Consider the following 25,412-nt stretch of genomic DNA (forward strand, 5'->3'; position numbering starts at 1 on the left):
CTGGCCGCCTCGAGTGGCCTCCGCCTGCTTCCTGAACCCCGGAGGAAGCTTCTGGAGGGAGCCCCGATGTCCCCGACCGTGGTCACGGCTGGCCATGTGCACGTGAGCACTTATAAAACTTGGTCGACACGCAAATATTAATTTTTGATCTCAGGAGCGTAGGAGACACGATGACAGCCAAATTTGAAATGCGGGAGGGGAAACCACGGTCTGGCAAGTAAGAGGCTTTTAATAATGGCCCTGCCCTTCCCCGTTAGCAAAATGAGACTTTTAGTTAAATATTGGGTTCAGATTTAATTCTGAGGTAAATGAGTGTTTATTACTTTATTATTTAAAGCAAGAGTCTTCTTTGTAAACCACAGTCTATGAATCAAGTCCAAAGACATCTGCCATTTGCCCCCGAGGCAAGGGCGGGCATGTTCGTACCCAACTCTACCGTAGCATCCGATCAGACACTATTCCTACGTTCCTCCACCACAAGGTCAAAAACTCCCTGGTTCCAGAGCTGCTGTTTCCTCTGCCCGCACGCCCCAGGGTCACCAGCCTCGCACTGGGCCCCCCAGAGGCTTTCTGGAAGTAGTTGGTCACTACCCCCAGGATGTGCGTGGGGCCCTTTCGGTCCCTCCCACAGCGGGGTACTCAGGAACACCCTGCGTCAGACAGGCCGTGGCCACCGGGAACTTAAAATGAAGAAGTGTCCCATCTAATTTTGAATGGGCAGGTCTTAGCCACGCCTCCAGGGAGCTCAGAATGCTCTGGAATTCCTGTCACGCCACCCAGCCGGAGGGAAAACTGACCCCAAATCCACAGGTCACTGGAGGTACTGAATCACGGACGCTGCCCCTCATGACCCAGTCAGTCACACTGGTCCCAACCCCGTGTGTGGGGGAGCCGTGGAAGGTTCCAGATGCCAGGGAGATCACGAAGCAAACCCCTCTCCCTGGGGACACGAATCAGGCAGGTGCCTTCCCCTCCTACATGAACCCCTGGTCTGATTGCTCAGCCATAGGGCGAAGGGTCCATCCCATTGACCCCCAACACGAGTTTTCTCTGCACACACACATTTCATCCTTAATAGCCGAAAATAACAGTTCCAGTCCATTCTTTCTTTCTCCCAAGCTGCGGGTTTTCCCTAAATGAATGACAGTCCAATCGATCACTAACCTCATTGGGCCAGGTGGGGTGAGACACAGGAAGGGGTCTCAGAGGAACGTCGGGCAGTTCATGGTAAGCACTCCCATCAATACGGAGACACCTGCCAACCTAGTCCTCTAACTACTGCCTGGCAATTACACCTGCACACAGCTACCGCTCAGGAGGCTGTGCGTGCACACACACACACACGCACGCACACACACACACGCACCACGCCGTGGGGTTTCCCTGCCTACAGCACAGACTGGCAGAAAACCAGGCAAAGGGCAGCGTCCTACCGAAAAGGCCGTGGGGCTCCGACTGGCGCCTCTCCGTGCTCCGGTTTGGGTCCTTGTGTTTCTTGTTCCCCCTGAGACTGCCGAAGCGTTTCATGGGTAGCGGTGGCCACAGGAGCAGCAGCAGGTGACCATACCAAGGCCCGCAGAACCCGTGTCAGCACCAGATGGCGGGGGGCCGGGAGAGCTGCAGCATCGGCCGGCAGGTGTGGGCCACCCAGCAGCTCATGCACCGAGAGCTTAGAGACGCGGCTTGTGCTCAAGCGACAGCCCGGGGCCCTCACCCCAGCACGGCACGGGTCGCTCTCGGGGCCGGCGGCCACGGGACACACAGGGCAAGCCCACTGCAGTCCTTCCTCGGAGGCTCGGAGAGAGAGCTCAGCCGTCCTCCCCGCCACACCTCCGGCCGCAGCGGTGGAGCAGCCCCTGTCCTTAAGTAGGCAAGACGCTGCCGCGGGTTTGTTTATGTAGTTGAGGTCAGCTGTGCGCTCAGACACTCCGGGACTTCTTGCTCCTTAAAATCAGAGAAGGAGGGAAGACTAAATAGGCAAACGGAGCCCAGGCTCGCCCGTCATGTGCAGATCCGCAGATGTCTCTTTAAAAAGACTGTAAAAGGAAACCGCCCTGTACAGACAATTCTTGGCCAGTGCACATTCCCATTATGACATGACATCACACAACTATTTTGATTCATGTGTTCCAGGGCTCCACGGGGTCAGGAGGCTCCGGCTGCTGCTCGGTGGAGAAGCCACAAGTCCCTGGGCTGGGAATCAGCTGAATCTATTTCAGCTCGATGAAAGATACAAGACCACCTGTGAGGTGGGGCGATGGGGCTGGGGGGAGGGGGGGCTCCGGAATTCAAGGGAAGGTTCTTCAGCAAATGCACACCTTGAGGCCCGGGCTTCTCAAGAATTGTGGCACGACAGAGCTTTTAGACAGAATCTAGTCCGTCCCCTTCCATCACAGACGGGGAGGTTGAGGCTCAGGAAGGTCCAAGGTCCTGTAGCTAACGGCAGAAGCAGGGCTAGAATTCTAATCTCCTTAACTCCTAAGGCAAACCCCGGTCTAAGAAAACACAACAAAAAAACTTTCTATGTGTTGTGTGACTAAAAACCGCTGTAAAAAGCTAAGACAGAAAAGCAATTTTTATTTTTATAAAAATGTTTACTTATTTATCTGGGGAGAGGGAGGGAGGGGCAGAGAGGGAGGGAGAGAGAGAACCCCAAGCAGACTCCACGCTGTCAGCGTAGAGCCCGACACGGGGCTCGAACCCACGAACAGTGAGATCGCGACCTGAGCTGAAACCAAGAGTTGGATGCTTAACTGCCTGAGCCACCCAGGCATTCTGAAAAATAATTTTTAAATTTAAAAAATTATTTTTCTTTCTTTTTTTTTTTTTTTTTTAGCTGATATCTACACTAGATTAAAGGGAAGGGACAGTATGTGCTACTAACCAGCTTCACGATCTTGAGACGTTACTTCCAATTTCTGGGCCTCAGTTTCCCCCTCTGTGAATCGCGACAAGACTCGATCCCATTAGGGTTTCATCTACTTCTAGAAGTCTACACTTCTAACGTCTGTTCAGTGTGCCTTTTCTTTCCTCCCGGGACTGATGGATAGAAACAGTGATCAGATATTTGTGGCAAGGATGCATGAATGAACAAGCAAAATAGTTTTGCCCTCAAGGAATTTGCAAACAACAATGATAAACCATAAAGCAATAGTGACTGCATAAAACAAAACAAAACAAAACAAAACAAAGCTGGATGCGTTCAACAGCGAGTGGCCAGCACGGATAATGAGTGCCATCAACGCAAATGGCCAGAGGGGCAATTGCATGGCCCTGCTTGGAAGGGAGAGCTTGAGTTGGCCTGGAGGGCTGGAGGGTCTGGAGGAAAGGAGAGAGGCCAGGCCAGGCCAGCACAGCCTCCCCAAACAAGGCGCGAGACCCCCCCCTCCAGCTGGGGTCCCCAAGGCACGAGAGGATCATCTCTGTTGCTAAATATGGCAGTGCACACTCACTGTGATTAAACTCTGAAAAAGACTGAGTAGGTAGCTTTTTCCCACTGAGATTTCCTTTTTTTTTTTTTTTTTAATCTTACCAATTTGGCTCCTCACAGAAGTCGAAATGTTCTCCTGATTGAAAAATAATAATAAAAAAAAAAACAGAGCAGGGGTGCCTGGCTGGCTCAGTCGGTGGAGCGTGCAACTCTTGATCTCAGGGTCGTGAGGTCGAGCCCCACGCTGGGTGTGTAGATTACTTGAAAAGAAAAAATAAATTGGGGCTCCTGGGTGGCTCAGTCGGTTAAGCCTCTGATGTCGGCTCAGGTCATGATCTCACGGTTCGTGGGTTCGAGCCCCCGCATCGGGCTCTGTGTTGGCAACTCAGAGCCCGGAGCCTGCTTCGGATTCTCTGCCTGCCTCTCTCTCTGCCCCTCCCCCGCTTGCACTCTGTCTCTCTCTCAAAAATAAATAAACGTTTAAAAAATTTTTAAATAAAATGGTATTAATAACGCCTGCCCCACAGGGCTGTGGGAAGGACGAAAGAAAATAATAACTGAGGTAGCCAGCACTCCAACCGCCATGGGGTAGGCGCTCGGCAAACAGGGTATGTTATTTTACTGATTAAAATATAGTTCTTAGAGGACAAGAATGTCTTTGAATTATTCATAGCACTAATCCCCTCCATCAGCAACTGTCCTGTACATTTGGTAGAGGTTTAATCACCACTCGATGAGTGAGTGGCCACATAAACGAGGCACAGGACCATCGGGCATGCCACAGTCACTGTTTATGTTCCACACGAACTTGCACTTGCTCACTTGCAGTCGCTAAACTCTGAAATGTGATCGCTTGCTACGTTCTTTATCGTACGGTAGAAGAATGGTGTACTGGCTTAGACAAAAACTTCTCATTTTCCTTCTGACCAAATATGCTCCTTGGCTCTGAGCTGTCAGCACAGAGCCCGTGAATCCACGAACCGCGAGATCATGACCTGAGCCCAAGTTGGACGCTTAACCAACTGAGCCACCCGGGCGCTCCAATACCATTTTATTCAAAGACGAACAACCGAGTCAGAGAGGTGTCTTGACCCGGATCACACAACTAACAAGCTGGGAAAACCCACATTATCTGATTCTGAGATTTACGTCTTTGCCCTGTCCCGAACTTTGTCATACACGTGCACGAGAAAATTCACCACCAGTGAGACAAGGGTGTGGGCAGTGCCCTAGGCTGAATCTTACGGGCCACACAGGACCACAGCGGACTGGAGTGATTTGGAAATTTCTCTCTTCTCCCTTGCACTTTTTGATCATTAGGCCGGAGAACTTACAGGAGAAAGAGAGAAGGGTCACGTTTGAAAGGCTCGATTCCCATCACCGTCCAGCCTGTGACACGGACCAGCCTGAGTCTGGGACACCTGGCTTGTCCCATGAGCGTGCCATGCTTTGGAAACACAACGCGGACCTGCTCGCCTCTCCCACAGATGCATGCAGGTTGCTGAGCAGAGAACCGGGGAGCCCTGTTGCTTTCTCTGCGCTGCAAGGCCGAGGCTCGCTGCTGTGCTCAGCTCTGGGCTCCACACTGCCCGAACTCGCTCAGCGGAATGTCTGGTGCCTTGTAGAGGGGCTTAAAGGATGTGGCAAAGAAGAAAGAAGAAAAGCATTACCCAGATCATTCAGGGCTACTGTTTTGCTAATGAGACGGTGACAGAATATTCTGGAAAGAAATGGTGGAGTTGGTCTGATTCAGCAAAAACGGGTTTGGCCCAGCATAGCTCCCTGTCCTGGGGGATGGGTCCTGGAAAGCTTGGGATGGAAGGACCTGGGGAGCAAGTTTGAATGCAGCTTTCAGAAACTCTAGGTGACTTTAAGCATGACGGCCTTGACCCTTGACATGGACACAAATCCCCAAAGAGACCCTACCCACACCAACACGCACTTTTGACCTCACTCAAGATGTTCTTCCCAGGGTCAGTCTCACCCAGGGGCAGAGGAAAAGGCTGCTAGTGACATCGGATTTCCGAAACAGAAGCAGTGGTGTCCTGGGAAATGATGAGCAGGCACAAGTCTGGGGGGCAGGGGGACGACTGGTTTGTGGTCTGCACGTTCTGTGGTGCAAATGCCCCAACAGTGGCCCGTTTCCAGGCACCAGTGCGGCATGGACAGACTTGCAGAATTTCTGGAAGTGTAACAATTGGCTCACTCACCACTGGGGTCTTCCTGTTCAACTCACAGGCGCCTGAAATTCCTTAAACTGGGGACAGCGCTTTTTATTCCACAAACAGAGGTAGATGCCGGTGCTCTGGGAGAGGGGACGCGTGCACGCTGCTGGTTAAGGGACCAAGGACCCTTCCTTCGGCATGCTGGCCGGGGCTGGGAGAGATGCCCATTCACGGGAGCACTAAAAATGCTGCCTTCCTCACCATTTCCATCAGCTGACGGTCTCAAACAAACCAGGGCAAAACCCCATTATGCCAGAGTGATTCAGGTAGTGGGAAGACATTCCAATGGAAACCTTTCCAGATGGGATTTTTTTCTAAGGGAAGGACTGAAAAAAAAAAAAAAAAAAAAAAAAGGGAACTAATGGCTTCCAAGATGAAACTGTATTTTAAAGATTTTTAGTTTTTTAAATTTTTTAATGTTTATTTTTGACACAGAGAGAGAGAGAGAGCGCGCACGCACATATGGGGGAGGGGCAGAGGGAGAGGGAGACGCAGAATCCCAAGCAGGCTCCAGGCTCCGAGCTGTCAGCTCAGAGCCGGACGCGGGGCTCAAACCCAGGAAGTGTGAGATCATGACCGGAGCCGAAGTCGGACGCTCAACAGACTGAGCCACACGGGCGCCCCTGGTGCTGTGTTTTAAAATATATTTTTTAAGGACCTGCGTCTTTCTAGATGGTACTTTACAAATCACTTGCTGGGGCTACACCCGGAAGCCTGGCATAGGACCAGGCAACTGGAGCAGAGGGGTTTTCGCACTTGGCCAAACAAGGCCTCCGGATCACCACTGAGCGAGTTCTGGGAGGTCTGGTGGAAGTACGGGTCTTGCCAATTGTGTCGTTTATTTCTGTTGTTGCTGTCCTTCTAGGTTTTCGGCGACAAACTTACACCTGACAGCCAGAAAAATAAAAAGGTGCTGAAGGGTGCTTCCTGGAGACGGGGCACACCGTGAGCCTGCTTTGTTATTTTGTGTGTCTGTGTGTTTCTTCCCTCCGAAGCTGTACGGAACGCCTCTGGTCGTGGGAATCTTACCTGATGGAGGAAACAGAATCGTACCGAGCGGATGAGTTCTTCAGGCTGGCGCGTGGGCAGGGAGGTGGGCCCGGGAACAGAAGCCCATTGTGCCCTGTGCCTTCGGTCACCCCAGGGGTGGCATATCCTGACCTGGGGGGCATCGACTGATGCCCTTGGAGGCAAGGGGGGCTGTGCTGACGGCTCCCTGCCCTCCGTCAGCCAAAGCTCTGCACTCGCCCTGCGGCCGCATCCTCAGGGTAGGGCTGAGGGCCACCGCATGACCACGGGGACTGGGTCTCTTTACCCCGATGTGTGCATTTTACTGGGCGGGCTGGTCTCTGCACATCTGAATATTGCACACCACTCAGAAGCCCGAGTGCGGAGGTGACAAGAGGCCCTGGGAGAGGCAGGGGAGGTGGAGAGGGGACATCATGGGGGCCGCAGACAGGCCAGCAGGACCGTGCTCTCTCGCCACTGCTCCAGGAGGCCAGCAAACAGAAGCTCTCGCTCCTTCCCTGTGCCGGGCCGGCTGTCGCTCCGTGCAGGGAGCGTTACCACGTTCACAGAGTTCCGACGTGTAAGACCCCTCCGGTGACCCTCGTGGCCCCACAACGCAGGTAATAAGCCAGTTGAGTCGTTGGAAGCTCTCAGCTGGTGAGCCGGGAGGCCTTGTTCCGTCGGCCTGGGGGCAGGTGCCAAGACGTGAGGCACCCGTCGTGCCAATGACTTGGTCCCATTCCAGGCTGCCGGCGGTGGCCCCAAGCAGGACTTGTGCTCTCTCTGCAGCGGACACCATGGTTGATGCTGACCTCTGCTCGTCACCCCCCCACCCTGTACACACAGGGGTGCGGCAGCAGGGGGCCCTGAGGGGGTCCTCACAGGGCTGGGCAGTCCTTGGAATACCCACAGGAGTGATCCCCCCTCCCCCCCCGAAGCCCACCTACCTCTGGATTTCCAATTACATTAAAATACAGTTTTTTAAAGGCCAAAACCCTTGTCACCGAAGCCACTTGGGTACTGGGTCCTGTGCAGCTGCGAACAATTCCCCGAAATGGCCACAAGGGGCCCGGATGAGAGAGCGTCTGAAGACCGCCCTCACTAAAGGCACTTCATGCCTTTTGGACGGGTTCCCACAGCCCAGATGGCACCCCTCGAGCGCGCCCTCTCGCCGGATGAGCTTCCCGTGCAGACAGCAGCAGCCAGGGGACGGGCCCGGCTGCCACCAGGGGCCCCACCCTGTTAAGGACGCCTTCCATCGGAACAGAGCGTGTAGACCGTTCCCAAAGCACCGTGCTCAGGACTTCCCCACCACGCTGGGAGGTAGGAGGCCAGCCCGCACGATCCGATTTAAGAAATAAAAAGAAACGGAGACTCCGAGAGAATGACACGTCCAGGATCCCGCCAGAGGGTCAGGGGTGGGGCTGGGGGGCTAGACGCGGGGTCGCCGGGCCCCCCGCTCGGGGGCACTGAGGTCCTCGGGTCGCCTCTTCTCTGTCGGGATGTGGGAAGAGTAAATAAGGACACTTCAGTGGGAAATTGACTCCGAACCCTTCGAGGATCATGTGACAGTACCTGAAAAGCACCCAGATCCCTGAAGGGCCGTGAGCCAAACAAAATCCCATTATGTAAGAGGACAGCGGGTCCCCCCCTGGAGCCGAGCGGGAGCGGCTGCACATATTTGCTAACACCCTCCTGCTGGTTGCAAAATACTGGGTAATGTTTCACGGAAAGTTCTAAAGGTCACCGTGGCACTTGACTCTGAGTGAGGCTGCCATGTCACCTCACCGGGGCCTTCCGTGTCCCCTCCCGGAGCTGCTGATGAGGCAGAGGCCCTGGAGAGCGACAGCCCCACCGTGACTCAGGCCCCCGTGCCTCCTGCCCGCCACCCCTCACCCCCGCCCCCACGAGCAGGAGTGTGGAGACTCCGGTGTGAGTGGAATCCAACTTGATTTTTTGGGTAAAGGCAAACCCCCTCAGCCTGAATAGTTCCACTCACACCAGTGACGTCAAAACCCGGTGACAACAGGAATGCCAACTTGAAAAATACGGGGGAGTACAGAAAAAGTGGAAAAAACAATGGCAGTAATTATTTTTAGCATGCCCAAGGGCAGCACCCAAAAGTATGAATCCCTAGATGTTCTTAAAGTCTTCAGGGGGCATCGGGGGGCCTTGAGGGGGGGGGTCCTCATGGGGCCAGACTGTCCTTGGAATACCCACAGGAGCGATCCCCCCTGAGACCCACCTACCTCTAGATTTCCAATTACAGAGCCCACTCCCCTCCACAGTGGGGGCCTTACGTAACCCCTCCTCGTGGTCCTTGCAGTCCCTGGGGGTCTCTCTGACAGACCAAGGGCTGTGAAGGTGCCAGAGACCAGAGCGGCTCCTAATTGCAGCATTCAGAGGGGCCAGGGTGAGCCCAGAGCTCAAGGACTGAAGAGTAACGGCTCTCAAAAACTAGACTCCAAAGATTATAGAGGCCAAGCATCTGGATTTTCCATCTAGTTCTTTCTAGATGAATTATGTCTTGGAAAGTCCAAAGTGATAAAGGAACGTGCAAAACCCTTGGCAACTGGCAAGGGTCAAGACCTCATCAGCTCCCCCGTTTGGCCGGAGACAGAGAGTGGCTACCTAGGCCTTCAGCCCCTGGGGCGGCCAACCATGGTTTCCATTTCCCAGAATCTGGGGCTCCTCAAAGTAGGTGACCCCAGCTGCTTTTCCACTCCCTTCATCTGGGTGAAGCCACTAGTTTAAAATACGACACCTGCGGGGCGCCTGGGGGGCTCAGTCGGTTGACCGTCTGACCTCCGCTCAGCTCGTGATCTCGCGGTTCGTGGGTTTGAGCCCCGTGTCGGGCTCTGTGCTGACAGCTCGGAGCCTGGAGCCTGCTCCGGATTCTGTGTCTCCCTCTCTCTGCCCCTCCCCTGCTCGTGCTCTCTCTCTCTCTAAAATAAAATAACATTAAAAAAAATTAAAATACGAGACGTGAGCTGAAGTCTGCCTTTCATTGATTTCGTGAAATATGTTATAAACAAGACGGTGAGCAGGAAGGCTGAAGATACCTTGGGTCAAACAAAGGCCCCTAAAGCAACGCAGGCTCACCTATCGGCATGCGGTTTTGAGCCATCTAGTTTAGTCTTCCACGTTCCGCCCATAAAAGAGACCGCAACACAACCCGAGCCCCCCGCACGGAAGTTTTGAGGGACTCAGACGAGATTAAATATCTTGAAAGCTGCAGAGCACTTCACAGGCGGGCAGGATCGTCTCACCCTTCAGGCGGCTCTGAGCGCTGGCTCAGACTCCGTGTGCCTCAAGGACATCGTGGGGAAAACCGCAGCAGCAAAGCCTCGGTGACGGAAGGGCACCTCCTTGGGCTGGCTGCCTGGGCTGTGCATCAGGGGACAGCGCCGGACCGGCCTGGCCGGGCAGGTGTTGGGACGTGTGCTGGGAGGGGCTCGGCTGCGGTCCCCACACCCGGTCTAGACCCAGAAGTCAGAAGTAACTGGGACAAAACCCTGCTCGTCAGCCCTAACCCTCAAAGCCCAGGCATTTCTTTTTTTCTTGAGCGAAGAACCAAGGGACGTTGCTCCTAATAATTTACTCTTTTTAACCACACACACAAAGAACGCTGGTTCTCGGCAGCACTTTGCGATGGGAGGGCAGGGGGCGCTATTCAGGGAAGAACACGGACTGCCGTGGAGCAGGTAGCTGGAACAAGAAAGGAGGTGCGGAGGGTAAGAAGAGGGCAGTCAGAAGCCCTCACGATCCAGAACCCAGTCCCTGTATCTCAGTGCCGGCCGGCTGGATATGCTGGCGTGCATCACGGGGCAATCTGGTGAGGACCCTAAATCATCTGCAGACGGTGACGTTGTATTTCGTATCTTTTGGATAAGAACGCTGCAAAGTGCATAATGCACCTAACACTTAAAAAGATGCATGGTTTTGGTGCTCAGTGGTTTAAGTTTCTAAATTCCTAAAAAATTTTTTAAAAGTTTATTTATTTTGAGAGAGACAGAGACAGCATGAGCAGGGGAGGGGCAGAGAGAGAGAGAGAGAGAGAGAGAGAGAGAGAGAGAGAATCCCAAGCAGGCTCCACGCTTTCAGTACAGAGCCCGATACAGGGCTCGAACTCACGAAATCGTGAGATCAGAACCTGAGCCGAAACTGAGAGTTGGACACTTAACTGACTGAGCCACCAAGGCGCCCCCTGAGCCACCCAGGCGTCTCGAGTGGTTTAAGTTTCAAACATCTACAACATTGACTCATGTGGCTGGTTTACTTCTTGATATTGACAAAATATAAAAATGCCATTCTATAATTTAGATCGTTCTCTAATTCAGATTGGCTTTATCCCAAATTAGTCAGATGTTACTATACTCACTGACATCACTCACCTCAACTCCTTTCTTTTCCTGAAAATTTTTTAAAGTTTATTTATTTTTGAGAGAGAGAGTCAGTGTGAGTGGGGGAGGGGCAGAGAGAGAGAGAGAGAGAGAGAGAGAGGTGGGGGGAGAGAGACAGAGAGTCCCAAGCAGGCTCCCATACTGCCAGCACAGAGCCTGATGCAGGGCTTGATCTCATGAAACCGTGAGATCATGACCTGAACCAAAATCAAGAGTCGGATGCCTAACTGACTGAGACCCCCAGGTGCCCCATCAACTCCCTTTCTAACTAAGGCATTATTCTAAGAGGGTGATAATGGCTCTTGGGGACGGCTACTACTATTTTTTATATATAAAGCGCAGATATACACATAGTACATAAATAATATATGGTACATCCGTTCTATTAAAGTTGCATGGGGGTGATTAGAAACAAATGTCTAAGAAACCTCTTTGTGGGGATGATTAAAAGAAAAGGTTGATTAATTTAAAAAAGGAAAGCAAAGGGAAATTGGAAGGGGCACCTGGGTGGCTTAGTCCGTTGAGCGTCCGACTTCGGCTCAGGTCATGATCCCACAGTTCATGGGTTGGAGCCCCGCATCGGGCTCTGTGCTGATGGCTCAGAGCCTGGAGCCTGCTTTGGATTCTCTCTCTCTCCCTCCCCTCTCTCTGCTTTGGATTCACCCTCTCTCCCTCTCTCTCTGCTCCTCCCCCTCTCTCACTCTGTCTCTCTCTCTCTCTCTCTCAAAAATAAATAAACATTAAAAAAAGAAGGGGAATTAGAAGATGTGGGGGAGTGAGTATTCATCGTCCACCACGATGAGACAGTATACAAGCTTTGACACTGATAAGCCATAAAATAGCTGAATATGTACACAATTTTAAAAGGTCACATTTGGGTTTGGGTGGAGTGGGATGGGAGATCACTGCCTTTCAGTATTTATCATTTTGAACTGGTTTTTTTTTTCCAATCATGTGATTGAAGGGCTTCACTGAAAACTAAAACGTAAAGAGGATAAAACAAAATGAAATACAAACAAGAAAATCTAGTAAATGGTGATCAGTATCTCCAGCAGGAAAAAGCAGCAAGGTGCATTCTCAGTAAATTGCTTCAGCGAAAGCTAAAAAAAGAAAAGAGAAGTGTTGAGAAACACCGTTGTGAGCAGCAGCGTGAAGAAAGATCACCTCCTGGCATGCATGCCATCTGGCTTTTATCTCTTATCGCTGGCCCAGAGGCGGGAGATTAGCTGGAAACATTATCCAGCCCTCCCCCAACGAGGAGAATGTGCTAATTCACCAATGTTCCAGAGGGTGGCTTCCTGCCCTTTAGAGGACTTGGTCGAGGGTCCTCGCAGGATCAGAGGGTAAGGAGGAACGTGGGAGGTTCTCCTCACAGAGGCCTAGGAGTCACAACAGCAGCACAGCAGTGTGTCTTTATAGATGTCCCCACCGAGCGGAAACGTTGGAAAGAAACTAGACCTACGGCAGTGGAGCAAGGGGGTCTGTGATAGAGTATGAAACTTAGAAATGATCCAGAGAATCTGCTGTCTTTGCTCTCCCCTCACTGGAGGCTTGAAGGGGATGGTCAGACCCTGAGTCAGCCTGTCATGACTTGGTGACAATGAGGCAGTCCCCTACTCCATCAGTCTGTCCTGCCATCTCCTCTCCTGGGAGAGAGTCGCTCCTCAGAATCAATGAGGTGTGGCCACGGCACTTCTCTGCCGCTCCCCCCGCCCCACCCCGCACTTCATTTCTAGTGTCCAGGTATTTTCGGTCATCAAAACTTTGCTGTCATCAAAAGTAGTAGTTTTTGTACAGCAAAGGACACGATCAAGGGGTGAGAAGGCAGCCCCCGGAAAGGGAGAAGAAATCCACAAAGGACGTGTCTGGTAAGTGTCTACCACCCGGAATGTCAAAAGAGCTTCTACAATCCAGCAACAAAAAGACAACCCAATGAAAAAAATGAGTAGACCTGGCCCCAAAGAAGAGACACAAATGGCCAACAAGTGCATGAGAAGATGCCCGATGTCCTTAGGGAATGGCAAGTCAAAGCCCCCGTCACCACCTCACAGCCACAAGGACGGCCACAGTAACAAGGACGATGACCACAAGTGGAAAGGTGCAAGCGTTGGAGAGGATGTAGAGAAACTGGATGCCTCACACAATCCTGGTGGGAACACACAACGGTGCAGCCGCCGTGGGAAGACCGCCTGGCTATTCCTCACCAAGTTAAACAACGAAACGGCAAATGAGCTGGGAACTCCACGCCTAGGTCTCTATCCAAAACAATTGAAAACAGGTGTTCAGACATGAACTTGGACGTGAATGCTCATAGCAGCGTCGTTCACAGCGGCCACAAGGCGGAAACCACCCGAAGCGTCCATGGACAAACAAGACGTGGTCTGTCCGTACAATGGGACATTATTCATCCACAGAAAAGAATGAAGCTCTGATACCTGCTACGTCACGGATGAACCTTTAAAACAGTATGTCCCGTGGAAGAGGCCAGACACAGAAGGTTACGTTTTGTATGATTCTACTTACGCAGAGTGTGCAGAAGAAGAAAATCCAAAGAGACAGGACATAGATGGGTGTTGCCCGAGCTGGGGGGCGGGGGGGGGGGGTGGAGGTTGGGAGTAGTGGGTATTAGGTTTCCATGCGGGGCGATGAAAAAGTTCTGAAACTAGGTGGTGGTGAAGGTCACACGGCAACGTGAACGGACTTAATGCCTCTGAACGGTACGCTTTAAAGTGATTAAGAAGGCAAATGATACGTTGTGTGTATTTTACCACACAAAAAAGAGTCAAGCCATGTGGATACTAGAGGAAAATATTCGTGAATTCCTCGACAAACTGGATTTGGGGGAAGGCTTTGTATTGATGTCTAAGTGCTTTTACTACCGTCCAAGGGCCATTTCCGTGTCTCTTGAGAACCCTCTATTCGTCCATACAATGGGACGGTTGTATGGGACGGCTGCCATATTGGCTCAACGATATCATCTGTGTATTTTTTTCTACAGCCACATAGCACTCTGCTGTGTGGATGTACCTTCTTTCTTGGATCCACCCGCTCTCCTAGATGTGAGCATATCTCCAGTGTGTCTGCTCAGAGGACCTAAAAGCAGCGATGCTCCAATAGCCCCGAGCACATTTAGCGCCTAGATCCTATTTCTAAATACTACTGGCCACTGGACGTAACGAGGGCTCTTTGGAGAAATGGCTGATTCCAGGCCAGGGCAGGGAAAGGCCACGATGAGGCTCGAACACTTTGCTGCACCAGCAAGTAAGGCAGTGTTTCTGCCACAACAATGGGGACGGTCACAGGAAACAGGGACCTGCCTGAGGGGCTCACGCTGGCCAAGTCCGGGACAACTCAAACATCAAAATATGATCGTGACAAACCAAATTGTTGACCGAAACAGGAACCTGTGAGTACATACATACATATATGTCCACACACACACACACTCACACACACACACACACACACACACACAGAAAAGGAGATTTCCTTCCTGAGTGCAATTCCAATCAATCGACATAGAATTAGTGATAAAATCAGATCATATCACCTTTTGGCCACCACCCTGGTCATAATTCAGGCAAGGCTAGTCAACTGGTGCTAAAACTAGCAAATGAAGAGGCGTCCGGGTGGCTCAGTCCGTTAAGCGGCTGACTTCGGCTCAGGTCACGATCTCACTGCTCATGAGTTCGAGCCCCGCGTCGGGCTCTGTGCTGACAGCTCAGGGCCTGGAGCCTGCTTCAGATTCTGGGTCTCCCTCTTTCTCTGCCCCTCCCCTGCTCGTTCTCTCTCTCTCTCTCTCTCTCTCTCTCTCTCAAAAATAAACATTAAAAATAAAATAAAAACCTAGCAAGTGGAAGTTTGGTGATGAAGAAGATATTTACAGAACTCCCCAAATCACTCCCCATGAAATATTTATTGCTTACAAAGGGAAAGATAATAATTAAAAAAAATGTTCACTTATTTTTGAGAGAGAGTGAGCGAGCATGAGTAGGGATGGGGCAGAGAGAGGGAGAGAGGGAGACAGAGATTCCCCAGCAGGCTCCATGCTGTCAGCAGAGAGCCTGACGTAGGGCTCGAACTCAAGAACCATGAGATCATGACCTGAGCCGAAGTCAGACGTTTAACTGGCCACCCAGGTGCCCCCCCAAATAGTAACTTAATTAGGATCTTACTGTGGCCGACGCTTCCCTTAACCAAGTGATTAGTAAGCATCAGCAGGGACGGGTCAGAGTGACATCACCTGCTTCCCACTGTGATGCCGGGACAGGACACGAGACGCGGACACTGCCCGACCAGGGAACCCGCATCTAGGCGTAAGGACGTGTCAGGCCAACCCCACGTGAAGCGGTCTACACAATGAACAGCTTGTGGTCTTGGAAAAGGCTGAGATGGTGAAAGACAAGACAGAGGGTTGCTCTGGATGAAGACAGTCGGAGGAGAAAGGAGAATCAAACGCAACGCTTCACTGGGGGTTTCCTCCTCCAAAAGATGTTATTGAGATAATTTGTGAATGGTGAATAAAGCGTGCACTTTAGCGAATACTACCGGATGAACGTCAATTTCCCGATTTTGATAAGTAAACTCTACTTTGGAGAATGTGCTCATTTGAATGAAATACGCACTGAAGTATTTAGGGGTAAAGGGACATTATGCCTGCAGCTTATTCTCGATGGTTCAGATTTCATACAAACACGTGCACAAATATTTACATATTCGGTGGGGGGCGGGCGGTGGGATACAAGCCAATGTGCTAAAATGTTCGCGCCGGGGAATCGGGACAAAGGGTACGTGAGAATTCTCTGTACTATGTTTGCAACTTTTCTGTAAGTCTGAAATTGCCAACATGGAATGTTATTTTCACCGAGGAATTAAGAAAGCAGCGCGGCCAGAACGCAGGGTCCATTAGCCTCTCCCCCCCACCGTGGCCCACCATCACGGTTCTCCGAGGGAAAGGAGATTCTTCTGGAAACCTCCCCTTGCCTTTGCCCAAAGCACAGCAACCTCCCCTTATAATAATACCCCGGCAGCCCAGCCCAGGCTGGCGCCCTCACTGGCACCTTTCAGGGACACCTGCATGATCGCCAGCAGAGGGCGCTCTCCCAGGGGACCCACGCTAGGTGCCAGGCCACATAGCTCTGCAATGTGCTGGCTGAACTTTTCAGGAAACTTGGATGCCACGCATACTTTTCCTTTCTTTGTGGGTAGGCAAGATGAGTCACGTTTTTCTGAAGTCGGCTCGGCCCCAGGATTCAGTCTCACCAGCTGCCCCGATCCAGAAAGCTCCAGCAGTGGCTGGTGAGCCCTGCCCTGGCTTTGGCTGAGCCAGGGCGGCTGGGTGGGGAGGGGGGAGGGCGGACTGAGGATGGGATGCAGGGCGCAGGAGCACAGCCAAGCCAGGGAAAGCCTTATTTAGCCAGGCGCAGCGTAAAACAGACCCGAGACGGGAACTGGCACGCAGGACTCGTATTTGGGGATCAACACCCGCCACGAGGAAAGCAAGGAGGCAGGCTTGGGCCTCACGTGACACTGAGAGGCCACGCAGACCCGGTGAGGCCCCTACAGAGAGTTCGGGAGCTGGGGCGACCCCTCAGAGCTGCCCTGAGGGGGGCGAGGGGGCCAGCCCTCCACAGCCACGCCCTGCCCAGCTGTCAGGTGCAGTCCTGCTTCGGAAGGGGGGCGACGCTGTGGGGAGGGGCGGGGGGCTCTCCGTCGTCGTCGCAGCCAGCAGCGTGGGGACCGAGCCCCCTCACTTCTGAAGGGGAAACCGGGAGGTACGGCAGGGTGTCTGTCCATCACTGGGACCCACGGTGGCGGAGGCCAGGTGGGCTGGCCATGAGATGAGCTCAGAGCCAGCCAAGGGCCAGGGTGTGGACGACGCGGCGAGACCGGATTTGAGGGATGGAGAAGGGGGTGAGACGGGGACGCCTGGGGGGCGGGGCGCTCAGTCGGTTCCTGCTGGCCGCCTGCTTTTATAAAGATTTATTGGAACGCGGTTTACATTTTGTCTGTGGCTTCGTGTCTACAAGAGGCGTGGGGTGGCCCACAAAGCCTAAAATATTTGCCACGTGGCCTTGCACGGAACACATGTGCCTCCACCCGACGCCGGCCCTGCCTAACCGTGTGCCCACGACCCTGCGCGTGCCGCTCGGGCTCCGGTCACGTCCCTGTGCCTACCACGGGAAGGAAGGGCCACGCAGATGAAGCGTGCAAAGGACGAGCTGCCGGGTGTGAGAAGAGCGCGTGTGGGAGGAAAGAAAATCAGGTCCCGGAGGCCAGAGGCGGGGGCGAGAGGGGCAGCTGGAATTTGGGGGCGAGCGAATAAGGTGATTGGGGGTCGGGGTGGGGGAGCGGCCAGCGTCTGCCTGCTCCGGAGCGTGGCTGGGAAGGGAGAGCCTCAGGGCCCCTCGAGGCACGTTGGAGGGCCAAGTTCCCCTGCTGGCCGCCCCCCCTCCCCAGGCCTCTTGCCGCTGAGGCATGGGCACCAGCTGCACAGGTCCTGGGACGTCCCCTGAGAGCGAGGTGCAAAACCGGCACGCAAATGATGCCCAGGGAGCAATCGGCAAACACGGGAATCTGCACACGGGGAAGCAGGGGCGGGACCACATATCAAGGACATCCTAGACCTGACTCCTGTCAATGGAGGTGACACTGAAGTTTCCCTAAGACCCTCTCGGCTTCCTGTCACCACAGGGCTGGGGGGGGGGGGGGCGGGTGGGGAGGGATGTGCCTGGATGCATCAGCCACACCCAGGGGCAGAGTACAGCACCCAGGGCTCACCATCGCAGGGTGGCGTCCACTCAGGGGCTGGCACCTTGCTGTGGGTTCTCACTCGCGCTCCTAGCGGGTCCCCTGCTCTGCTGGGCACACAGGGACCTGTCCCTGCAGCCGTGACACCCAGGCTCCTTTCTCAGCTGGCTTCTGGCCCTGGGTGGCATCTCTGACCGTGGCCGCTCCCCATCCATCCAGGCAGACCAACCGCCAACCGCGGCTCCCGGTTCCAGCCCCCACCCTGCCCCGGGGCTGCGCTCCTCCGTGCACCTCTCCGACCCAGGAAAGGCACAGGCTTCGTGCTCATCTCTGGTTTGCCTCCCTGAGTCCCGCTTAGCTTCTCAGCAACCTTCTCCCTCACCTTTATAACCACACAGCCATTAAGTTCTGGCTGTTTTAAACACACGGATAGTTCGGTCGCACAGGTAGCCGACTAACCTGTAATGAGACCAGATTCCTCAAGAGAACGGAAGACCGAGAACGGTCGGTACAGACGTTCTGCACAGAAGCCAGCCTCGAGTTCCAGACCCAAGTGCTGGGGGACAAAAGTCACTCTCTCGGACCCCTGTGCGCGCGGGCACGCTCACAGGCTGGCGGGCCGCCTGGCGTTGGCCGGCTCCGAGGGTAAGGCGAGGCAGGGGGTTCTCGGCACCGGGAAGCCCTTGGCATGTGAATCAGAGGCTCGAGGCTCTAAAGTTCATTCCTTCGCACACAGTACAAAACCTCTGGCATTTTACGGGAAAACAAACTTTTATTTGAAAAATCAACTCAAGTTGCCGGCAGAGAAAGGAGAAGCTGTCTGTGATCCAAGATAGACATGGTGTGAAAGGACCAGGAGTTTTCCAAGTTAAATAAACTCCTCTGGAAAGCTCATGCGAATTTCAAACGGCTGGCAGGGCACCCTTTGATTCGGATCCACAGACAAGGAGCCGGGTTGACGGAACTGAGACGTAACCTATTCCGGGAGGACAGTCACCCGTGGCGGGATTTTGGTATTTCGGCTTAACGACCCACCGAAAATTAACTTTATTTGGGGTGTTCAAAGTCCACGTGGCCTCGGTTGCAGCGGTGAGCCGGTCCTGGAGAGTTCGAACGTCTACCACGGCTCGTCTCTGGCAAAGCCCCTGGAAGTTCCCAGCCAGACCCACTTTGCAAGCGTTCCACAGCCTTCCTGCGCTTCATGACCAGCGAGGGTGGTATCTTCTGAAGCGCCCCCTCCCCCCAGCCGCGCCCCCTCCCCCCCATGAAACCAGCCGTGTGGGTCAGAGAAAGCAGGCTTTTAGAACAAACGGGCATCGAATTGGAAATAGAGGGCAGAGGCCAGGGTCGACGCTGGAGAAAAACATGCATGTTCTGGATTACCGCATATGACGTGTCTCTTGCTGGGGGTCACCGTCAAAGACATCCCAATCCATGCAGCCTGGGATGAAGCTTCTGGCCTCGCCTTCACGCCCCGTGCGGTAAGTTCCTCCCACTGGGCTGCCGCACACTCCCTGGGTCCCGGGATCTGCCCTCCACCTTTTCCTCTTTGCCCGTCCTCCAGATGCCACGGTCGTGACCTTGAGTCGCCGTCAGCGTAATGAGAGTAGGTGGCTGCCCAGGTCAGCGATTTTCAATGTGTTTTTCTGGTAGGACAAAGATAACGTTCCAGGGCCCGGGTGGCAGGGGGGGAGGGGGGGGCGCTGACTTCCCTCCATAGCCGTCACTCAGTGTAGACCAGTGCCCACGTACGACGAGATACCATTTCTTGCTCAGTGGGGGGCCAGCTGCCAAAATGCCACCCCAATGTCTGAGACCCCGAGAGCCATCACTGCACGACCGTGGGGTTCTGAAGAGACAACTGCTTCCGAAACGTCTGGCAGGAACTCCTCCTCACTCATACACTAAATGTGCCAACCGCGCCCGAAATTCGGGAACTTTCACTTCTGTCACGTACATGCTGGTTTGAATGCCTGTGTCAGACCTGTCCCTGCAAGCTGGTCTTGGTCTGGGGTGGCGGGGGGGAGGGTAAGGCATTGTCGCTCTCGGAGCCAGGAGCCCCCAAGGGGAAGAAGACAGAAAAGGGAGCCCCGGGGGACCCCAAATGACTTTCCCCTTTACAGTGTGATGGGGACCAGCCCTTTTCCTGCAGGTTACGGCAGCTTTTCATCCTTCCTCTAGATACATCTGCTTACCCAGCTGCGCCCTCCGCCCAGACCCCCGTGCTCTCCTCAGGGAGGACCACAGTCAGAGGCCTCGGGGGGGGGGGGGGGGCACTGTGTTGCTTAAGGCTCTGCCTTAAGCGCGTGGACCTGGAAGAGCGTGGGGGAAAGTAAGAGGCAAGCGAGTGGAACACGAAACACACGATCTTCCGGAAGACAGAAGGTACCCGAAGCGGATCGGAGGGGAACACTGAGCACGCAGATACTTAAAATAACGGTTGTATTTCTGAGCTCTGGCGGACTGCTCACGGCAAGCCTGATCTTAAGGTACGGCTTTCTGGAGACGGCAGGGTTGGAGGACGTCTCAAAGGAGGTGGGAGGCCACCAAGACGGATCTCCGGGTCTACTCCGGCGGCTCAGCTGGTCCCCCCCGACCCTCCCTGCCCAGTAGCCGGCTAATTCCTCCAGAGAGCAGGACATTCGCTGAACAACGCGTGCTGACGATCGCTCAGCGAAAACCTGGAGTCCTGCCCTGGCCTGCAAGGCCCCCGCCCCGCCTCGCGGACCTCACCAGCGTCTCCCTCCTCGCTCAGTTCTAGCCACACCGGCGCAAGGCTCGGCAGGTGCCCCCGCTCAGGACCCCTGCGCCGGTCCTCCCTCTGCGGGTGCACCTGCCCACGCGCCCACCCGGCTGGTTGGCTCCCCGGTTCTATCCCACCCTTGCTCGATGCCTCCGTTTCCCATGGCCCAACACGGAACAGCAGCCTCCAACCCCCATCCATACGTCTCCTTTTCTCTCCTCCCTAGAACATAATCCCCACAAGGGCAGGAGCTCACTTCCTGCTGGCTGTGTCCCGGGTGCCTGGCACATAGCGGGTTCTCATTAAATACCGACTGAGCAAATGTAGTCAAAGTGAAATGATCCCCCCCCCCTTCAACCCCCTCTTAAAAGGCCTGGTGGGGGCTGGTCAGGCGTGAGGTCCACCCGTCTGCTCGGGGACATCAGCTTTCTTCTGTGTGGGCTGTGCATTTGAAGGTAGACTTCCCAAGCTGGAAAAACCAGGCAGGGACAGCGAGCGGGTCCTGCCTCTGTCCTCTGGGCAGAGCCAACCGGCTGGGGCATAAGGCTCAGCACGTGAGGCTATATCGCCCCCTAGTGGTCACTTGGCCACAAAGCCAGAAAAACCCCAGAAGCGTGCGGTGCCCGATGGGGGGCTGTTAATGGAACCCGGATCTGCTCTCTCACCCCCACATTTTTCTATGGAAAATCAGGTTCAAACGAGCATTCAGAATATGGAGGCAAAAGGGGGACACATAGTAAACCCGTCTTGTCTTGAACGCAGGAGAGATTTAATACGGATGGCCCTCACTCGGCTCTGTGGTTCGAGGTCGACCGGCAGCCCTGGGACTTTGGACCCACGGCGGCCATCCCTTCTGAGCCTCTCAAGTCATTGAACACAACGTAGGAACTTTTCAAAAGTAAACTTTTTTTTTTAAGGAAACAGTGGGAAGAATGACATATAGAAAAAGTGAGTTTACAGAAGGCAGAACTCTAACAACCAGACCTGGCCCAAAGTCGGCCCGATAAGCTTGTTTGGTTATCTACTTTGTTGAGGGTGAGTTTGGGAGGAAAAAAACAAAAAGGCTGGGAACTGACATTTTTGTGACACTTTTGCTCACCTGCACTGGGCACTTCCCCTGTCTTAAGACTTCTGCACTGCTCTCGGCTGGCTCAGTCATGGTCACGTTATGGGACTTCTCCTTCCCTCACCATCCTCCACAAAACAGCACCCCCATCTGCCTCTGTACCCTGCTCTAGTTTTCTTCATAGCACAGGGGGAAATTAAAGACTGTGCTCCAGTTCTCCTCCCGCCCCCAGCCTTCCATCTGGAATATTCCCAATTCTCCAGCATTGTTCTGGTTGCCATCCGGATGAATCTCACCTCTGTTACCAAAGAGACATGTATCAGTCAGGATCCTTTACTGGCCTATACCGGAAAAACATAACTTAAAAGACACTAAACTACAAGGACATGTGTCATCTAGAATGCTAAGCTCAGTGATGTAAGAGGATTACATTCCCACCTTCTTGTTCCGCCATCTTGCATGTTGGCTATGGTCACAAGATGGCCACCGTGGCTGGAAACCACAAAGTAAGGAGAGGGAATTAGTTCTCGTGTGTCTCTTTTTTGTTGGGGGAGGTACGTCTTCTTTGATTCCTCACAGAGTTCTCCTTCCATTTTGTTGGCAAGACCTAGGTCCCGGTTCACCCTCCAGGCCAGTGGCCCCGAAGCCAGGCACTTCCCCGATGGGAAAGGGATAATTCCAACTGAATCAGACCAATGGGAGGTCCTGCTCTGGGGCTGGGCCCCGAATAAAACCAGGCTCCGTGCAGAAGAAAGGGGAGGGGCAGCTGTCAGACGGGTTATCAGAGTCCGCCAACACGTGGTAGGGACAGGCCATGCACTGGAACTTTGGAGAAGGAGGGACCAGCGGACAGGGGGCAGAAAAGACAAGAGAAAGGGGCTGCACGTAGTAGCCGAGGGCAGCATGGCCGCCTTCTGAGTCTCCAGAGCTCGAGACGATCTCGGCAACAGGCAGGAAAACATCTCTCAGAACGTGCCTAATAGAGGAAGGGGGCTCAGCTATCTGACAGTATTTACGCAGATGTGTGCACACGCTCTAACATATATATGTATGTGTAAGGACCAAAGAGGTGCAGAAGAGACTGTATCGTGGCTCTTCAGGGCCCCAGGGAGGAGCCACCACTGAGAGGCAGGGGTAATTCAGTGAAGTCAGAGGGGCGGCCTGGTTCTTCTCAGGAGCAAAATCCGGGAGTCCTCAGGACAGGGACGGGTCACACTGTGCTCAGCACCTGCCGCGTTCAGACCAGACGAGCTCACGCACACCGACGTCACTACCAAGCCTTGGGACCCAGAACAAGTCACTTTTGTCAGGGATTAGCAGCCGTCTTGCAGACCTGACCTTGAGCCTGAGCTCAGAGCTCACTGATAAACGCCGTGGCAGCCACCTGCAGAAACGTGCTTCGCGGTGCGAACAGGAGGTCCCCACCCGCGGCAGCGCAAGTCCCCGAACAACCCGGAGGGACCGAGATGGCCTCGGAGTGGGTGAAGGCAGTACTGGGGAGACAGACAGCCTTGTCGGGGCCACGAGGACAGACGGAGGCGTCCCCCAAGCACAAGCCCAGCAGTCTAATGGAGAACAGAAGCCGACACCAGCGAGGGACACAGGCTCACGTCCCTGGCCTGTCACAACCCGCCGGCGTATTGACATTGGCTCCTTGCCTCTCAGCCTATAAATGCGCTCATCTCTCCTATCTTAAAATAGGCCAATCCAAAACTTCCATTAACGCCAAGCCACCCACTCACTCCCAGTCTACCTTCACGCCTCAAGATCGGCTCAGGGGGGCCCCAGCAAGAAATGAGCCCAGGTTCTCAGTGGTTCCACGTGAGAAGGGTTTCTCTTGCTCGCGTCTCCGTCCCGCCCAGGAAGGCAGCTGGCCCCGCTGCCCTCCCCACTGAGGCACCGGATCGGGGCCCCCAGCCTCCGACACCCTCAGCACCCGGCTGTCTTCGCCTCCAGCCTTGTAGACGCACACGGGCAGGAAGTGATGTCCTGTCCCCGACTTTGGTGGAGACCCCTTCACGTGCAGGGAGGGGCCGGGAGGAGTAGAGGAGCTCACGCCGCCTTTGGGCACCAGGTATCTGCCGCCCCTCCCTCCCCTGCCCTTCCCTTCTGACCCAAACTCCTTGAAAGAAGCCATCTCTGTCTCAGTCCTTGGCCCGGTAACACGCTCTCCTTCCTTCCCCCGCTACTCAAACTGCCCTCTTGGAAAGTCGCAGTGACAAAGCACATCAGGAACGTATTGCCTAGGGGCGCCTGGGGGCTCAGTCGGTTAAGCCCCGACTTCCGCTCAGGTCATGATCTCACGGTTCGTGGGTTCGAGCCCCGCATCGGGCTCTGTGCTGACGGCTCAGAGCCTGGAGCCTGCTTCAGATTCTGCGTCTCCCTCTCTTTCTCTCTCAAAAATAAATAAACGTGAAAAAATAATAATAATAAATGTATTGCCTCGCAGTCTGCAGGTTCAAAGTCTGAAACTGAGGTATCAGCAGCTCCCCCCGAAAAGGCGCCAGATCCTTCCTTGCCTCTTCCAGCTTCCGGTGCTGCCGGCAACCCCTGGCATCCCTCAGCTTCTAGAACCACCCCACCGGTCTCTGTCTTTGTCACGTGGCTTCACCCCGCGTGCCCGTCTTCTTACAAAACACAAGTCATGTTGGATTTGGTGCCCACCTGACTCTAGCAGGGCTTTATCTTAATTACACCTGCCATGGCTTTATTTCAATCAGGTGACGTTCAGAGATGACTGGGGGTTAGGACCCCAACATCTCTCTTCGGCGGGGACACAGTTAAATCCACAAAAGTTATTGTAAGGGTTAAGCGAACTTGTATATTTTTGTAATCTACCGAACACTGTCTGAATTCGTGTACCTCCAGGAACTACGATGAAACAGCAATTTCAGACCCCATCTCAGGCCCTTTCTCTGGGACACCACGTGAATAGCACAACAGAGCATGACGCAGAATACTCAGCCCCCTCCCGCAAGTCTTCTAGAAAGATCCCAAGATGCCATCATCAATTCTCACACACGCTCAGCCGTTGAGGGTGAGGAAGCAGCTGGCCGTAGGCCTGAAGTCTATGTTCTAGAATCACTCATGGCAACAACAACATTTACCAAAATCCATGCAGGAAGATGCTTGCAAAAAGGGGACATTTGGGGGAAAACACTAATTGGTGGGAACCTGGGAGGGTAGTGTGGAGTCTGGAGGTGGGAAGTGAGGCCATAACAAAACTCACGGGCCAGAAACCTGCCTCCTCCTCTCGGGTGTCAGAAATGGTCTCAGGGACAGAAATGCCTCAGGGCTGGTTTGGTGCTCCCTGCCCCAAACTTCTTAATTTTAAAAATTTTTTTTTTTTTTATTTACTCTTGAGAGAGAGACAGGGTGTGAGCAGGGGAGGAGCATAGAGAGAGGGAGACACAGAATCTGAAGGAGGCTCCAGGCTCTGAGCCATCAGCACAGACCCTGATACGGGGCTCAAACCGACAAACCGTGAGATCATGACCTGACCCGAAGTCGGAGGTTCAACCGACTGAGCCACCCAGGCGCCCCTCTACCCCAAACTTTTAAAGCTCATTTACAATCAATAACAAGACCAGTGTCATGGCTGTGTGTTGGCATTTCTACTGTCATATCTTTATCCTGACTTTTGAGCCAAAACATCATTTGCCCAAAGAGATCCCTTTACAGTTAGAAAATCCATCCTCAAAAGCCAACCACGGGGGTGCCTGGGTGGCTCAGTCGGTTGAGCGTCCGACTTCGGTTGTCAAAGTTCCAGGACCCTTCCCCAGTAGGA

The 25,412-nt window shown here is 53.8% G+C and overlaps 1 protein-coding gene across 5 annotated transcripts in view; it reads right to left on the reverse strand.

Annotated features, from left to right (window-relative positions):
- The window catches only part of PRKAG2 (protein kinase AMP-activated non-catalytic subunit gamma 2), a 256,695-nt gene that overhangs the window by 144,617 nt on the left and 86,666 nt on the right, over positions 1–25,412 (reverse strand). The window contains exon 1 of one of the 5 annotated variants that reach the window (XM_078437369.2): positions 1,434–2,013. The exons of the other annotated variants lie outside the window; for them this stretch is intronic. Coding sequence (XP_078293495.1) covers positions 1,434–1,527 — 94 coding nt within the window. The 5' untranslated portion in view covers positions 1,528–2,013. Of the gene's footprint in view, positions 1–1,433; positions 2,014–25,412 lie in introns of those variants that run through there. 5 annotated transcript variants of the gene reach the window in all.

Source organism: Panthera onca, chromosome A2, assembly GCF_046562875.1.
Source record: "Panthera onca isolate mPanOnc1 chromosome A2, mPanOnc1 haplotype 2, whole genome shotgun sequence".
Classification (NCBI taxonomy): Eukaryota; Metazoa; Chordata; class Mammalia; order Carnivora; family Felidae; genus Panthera; species Panthera onca.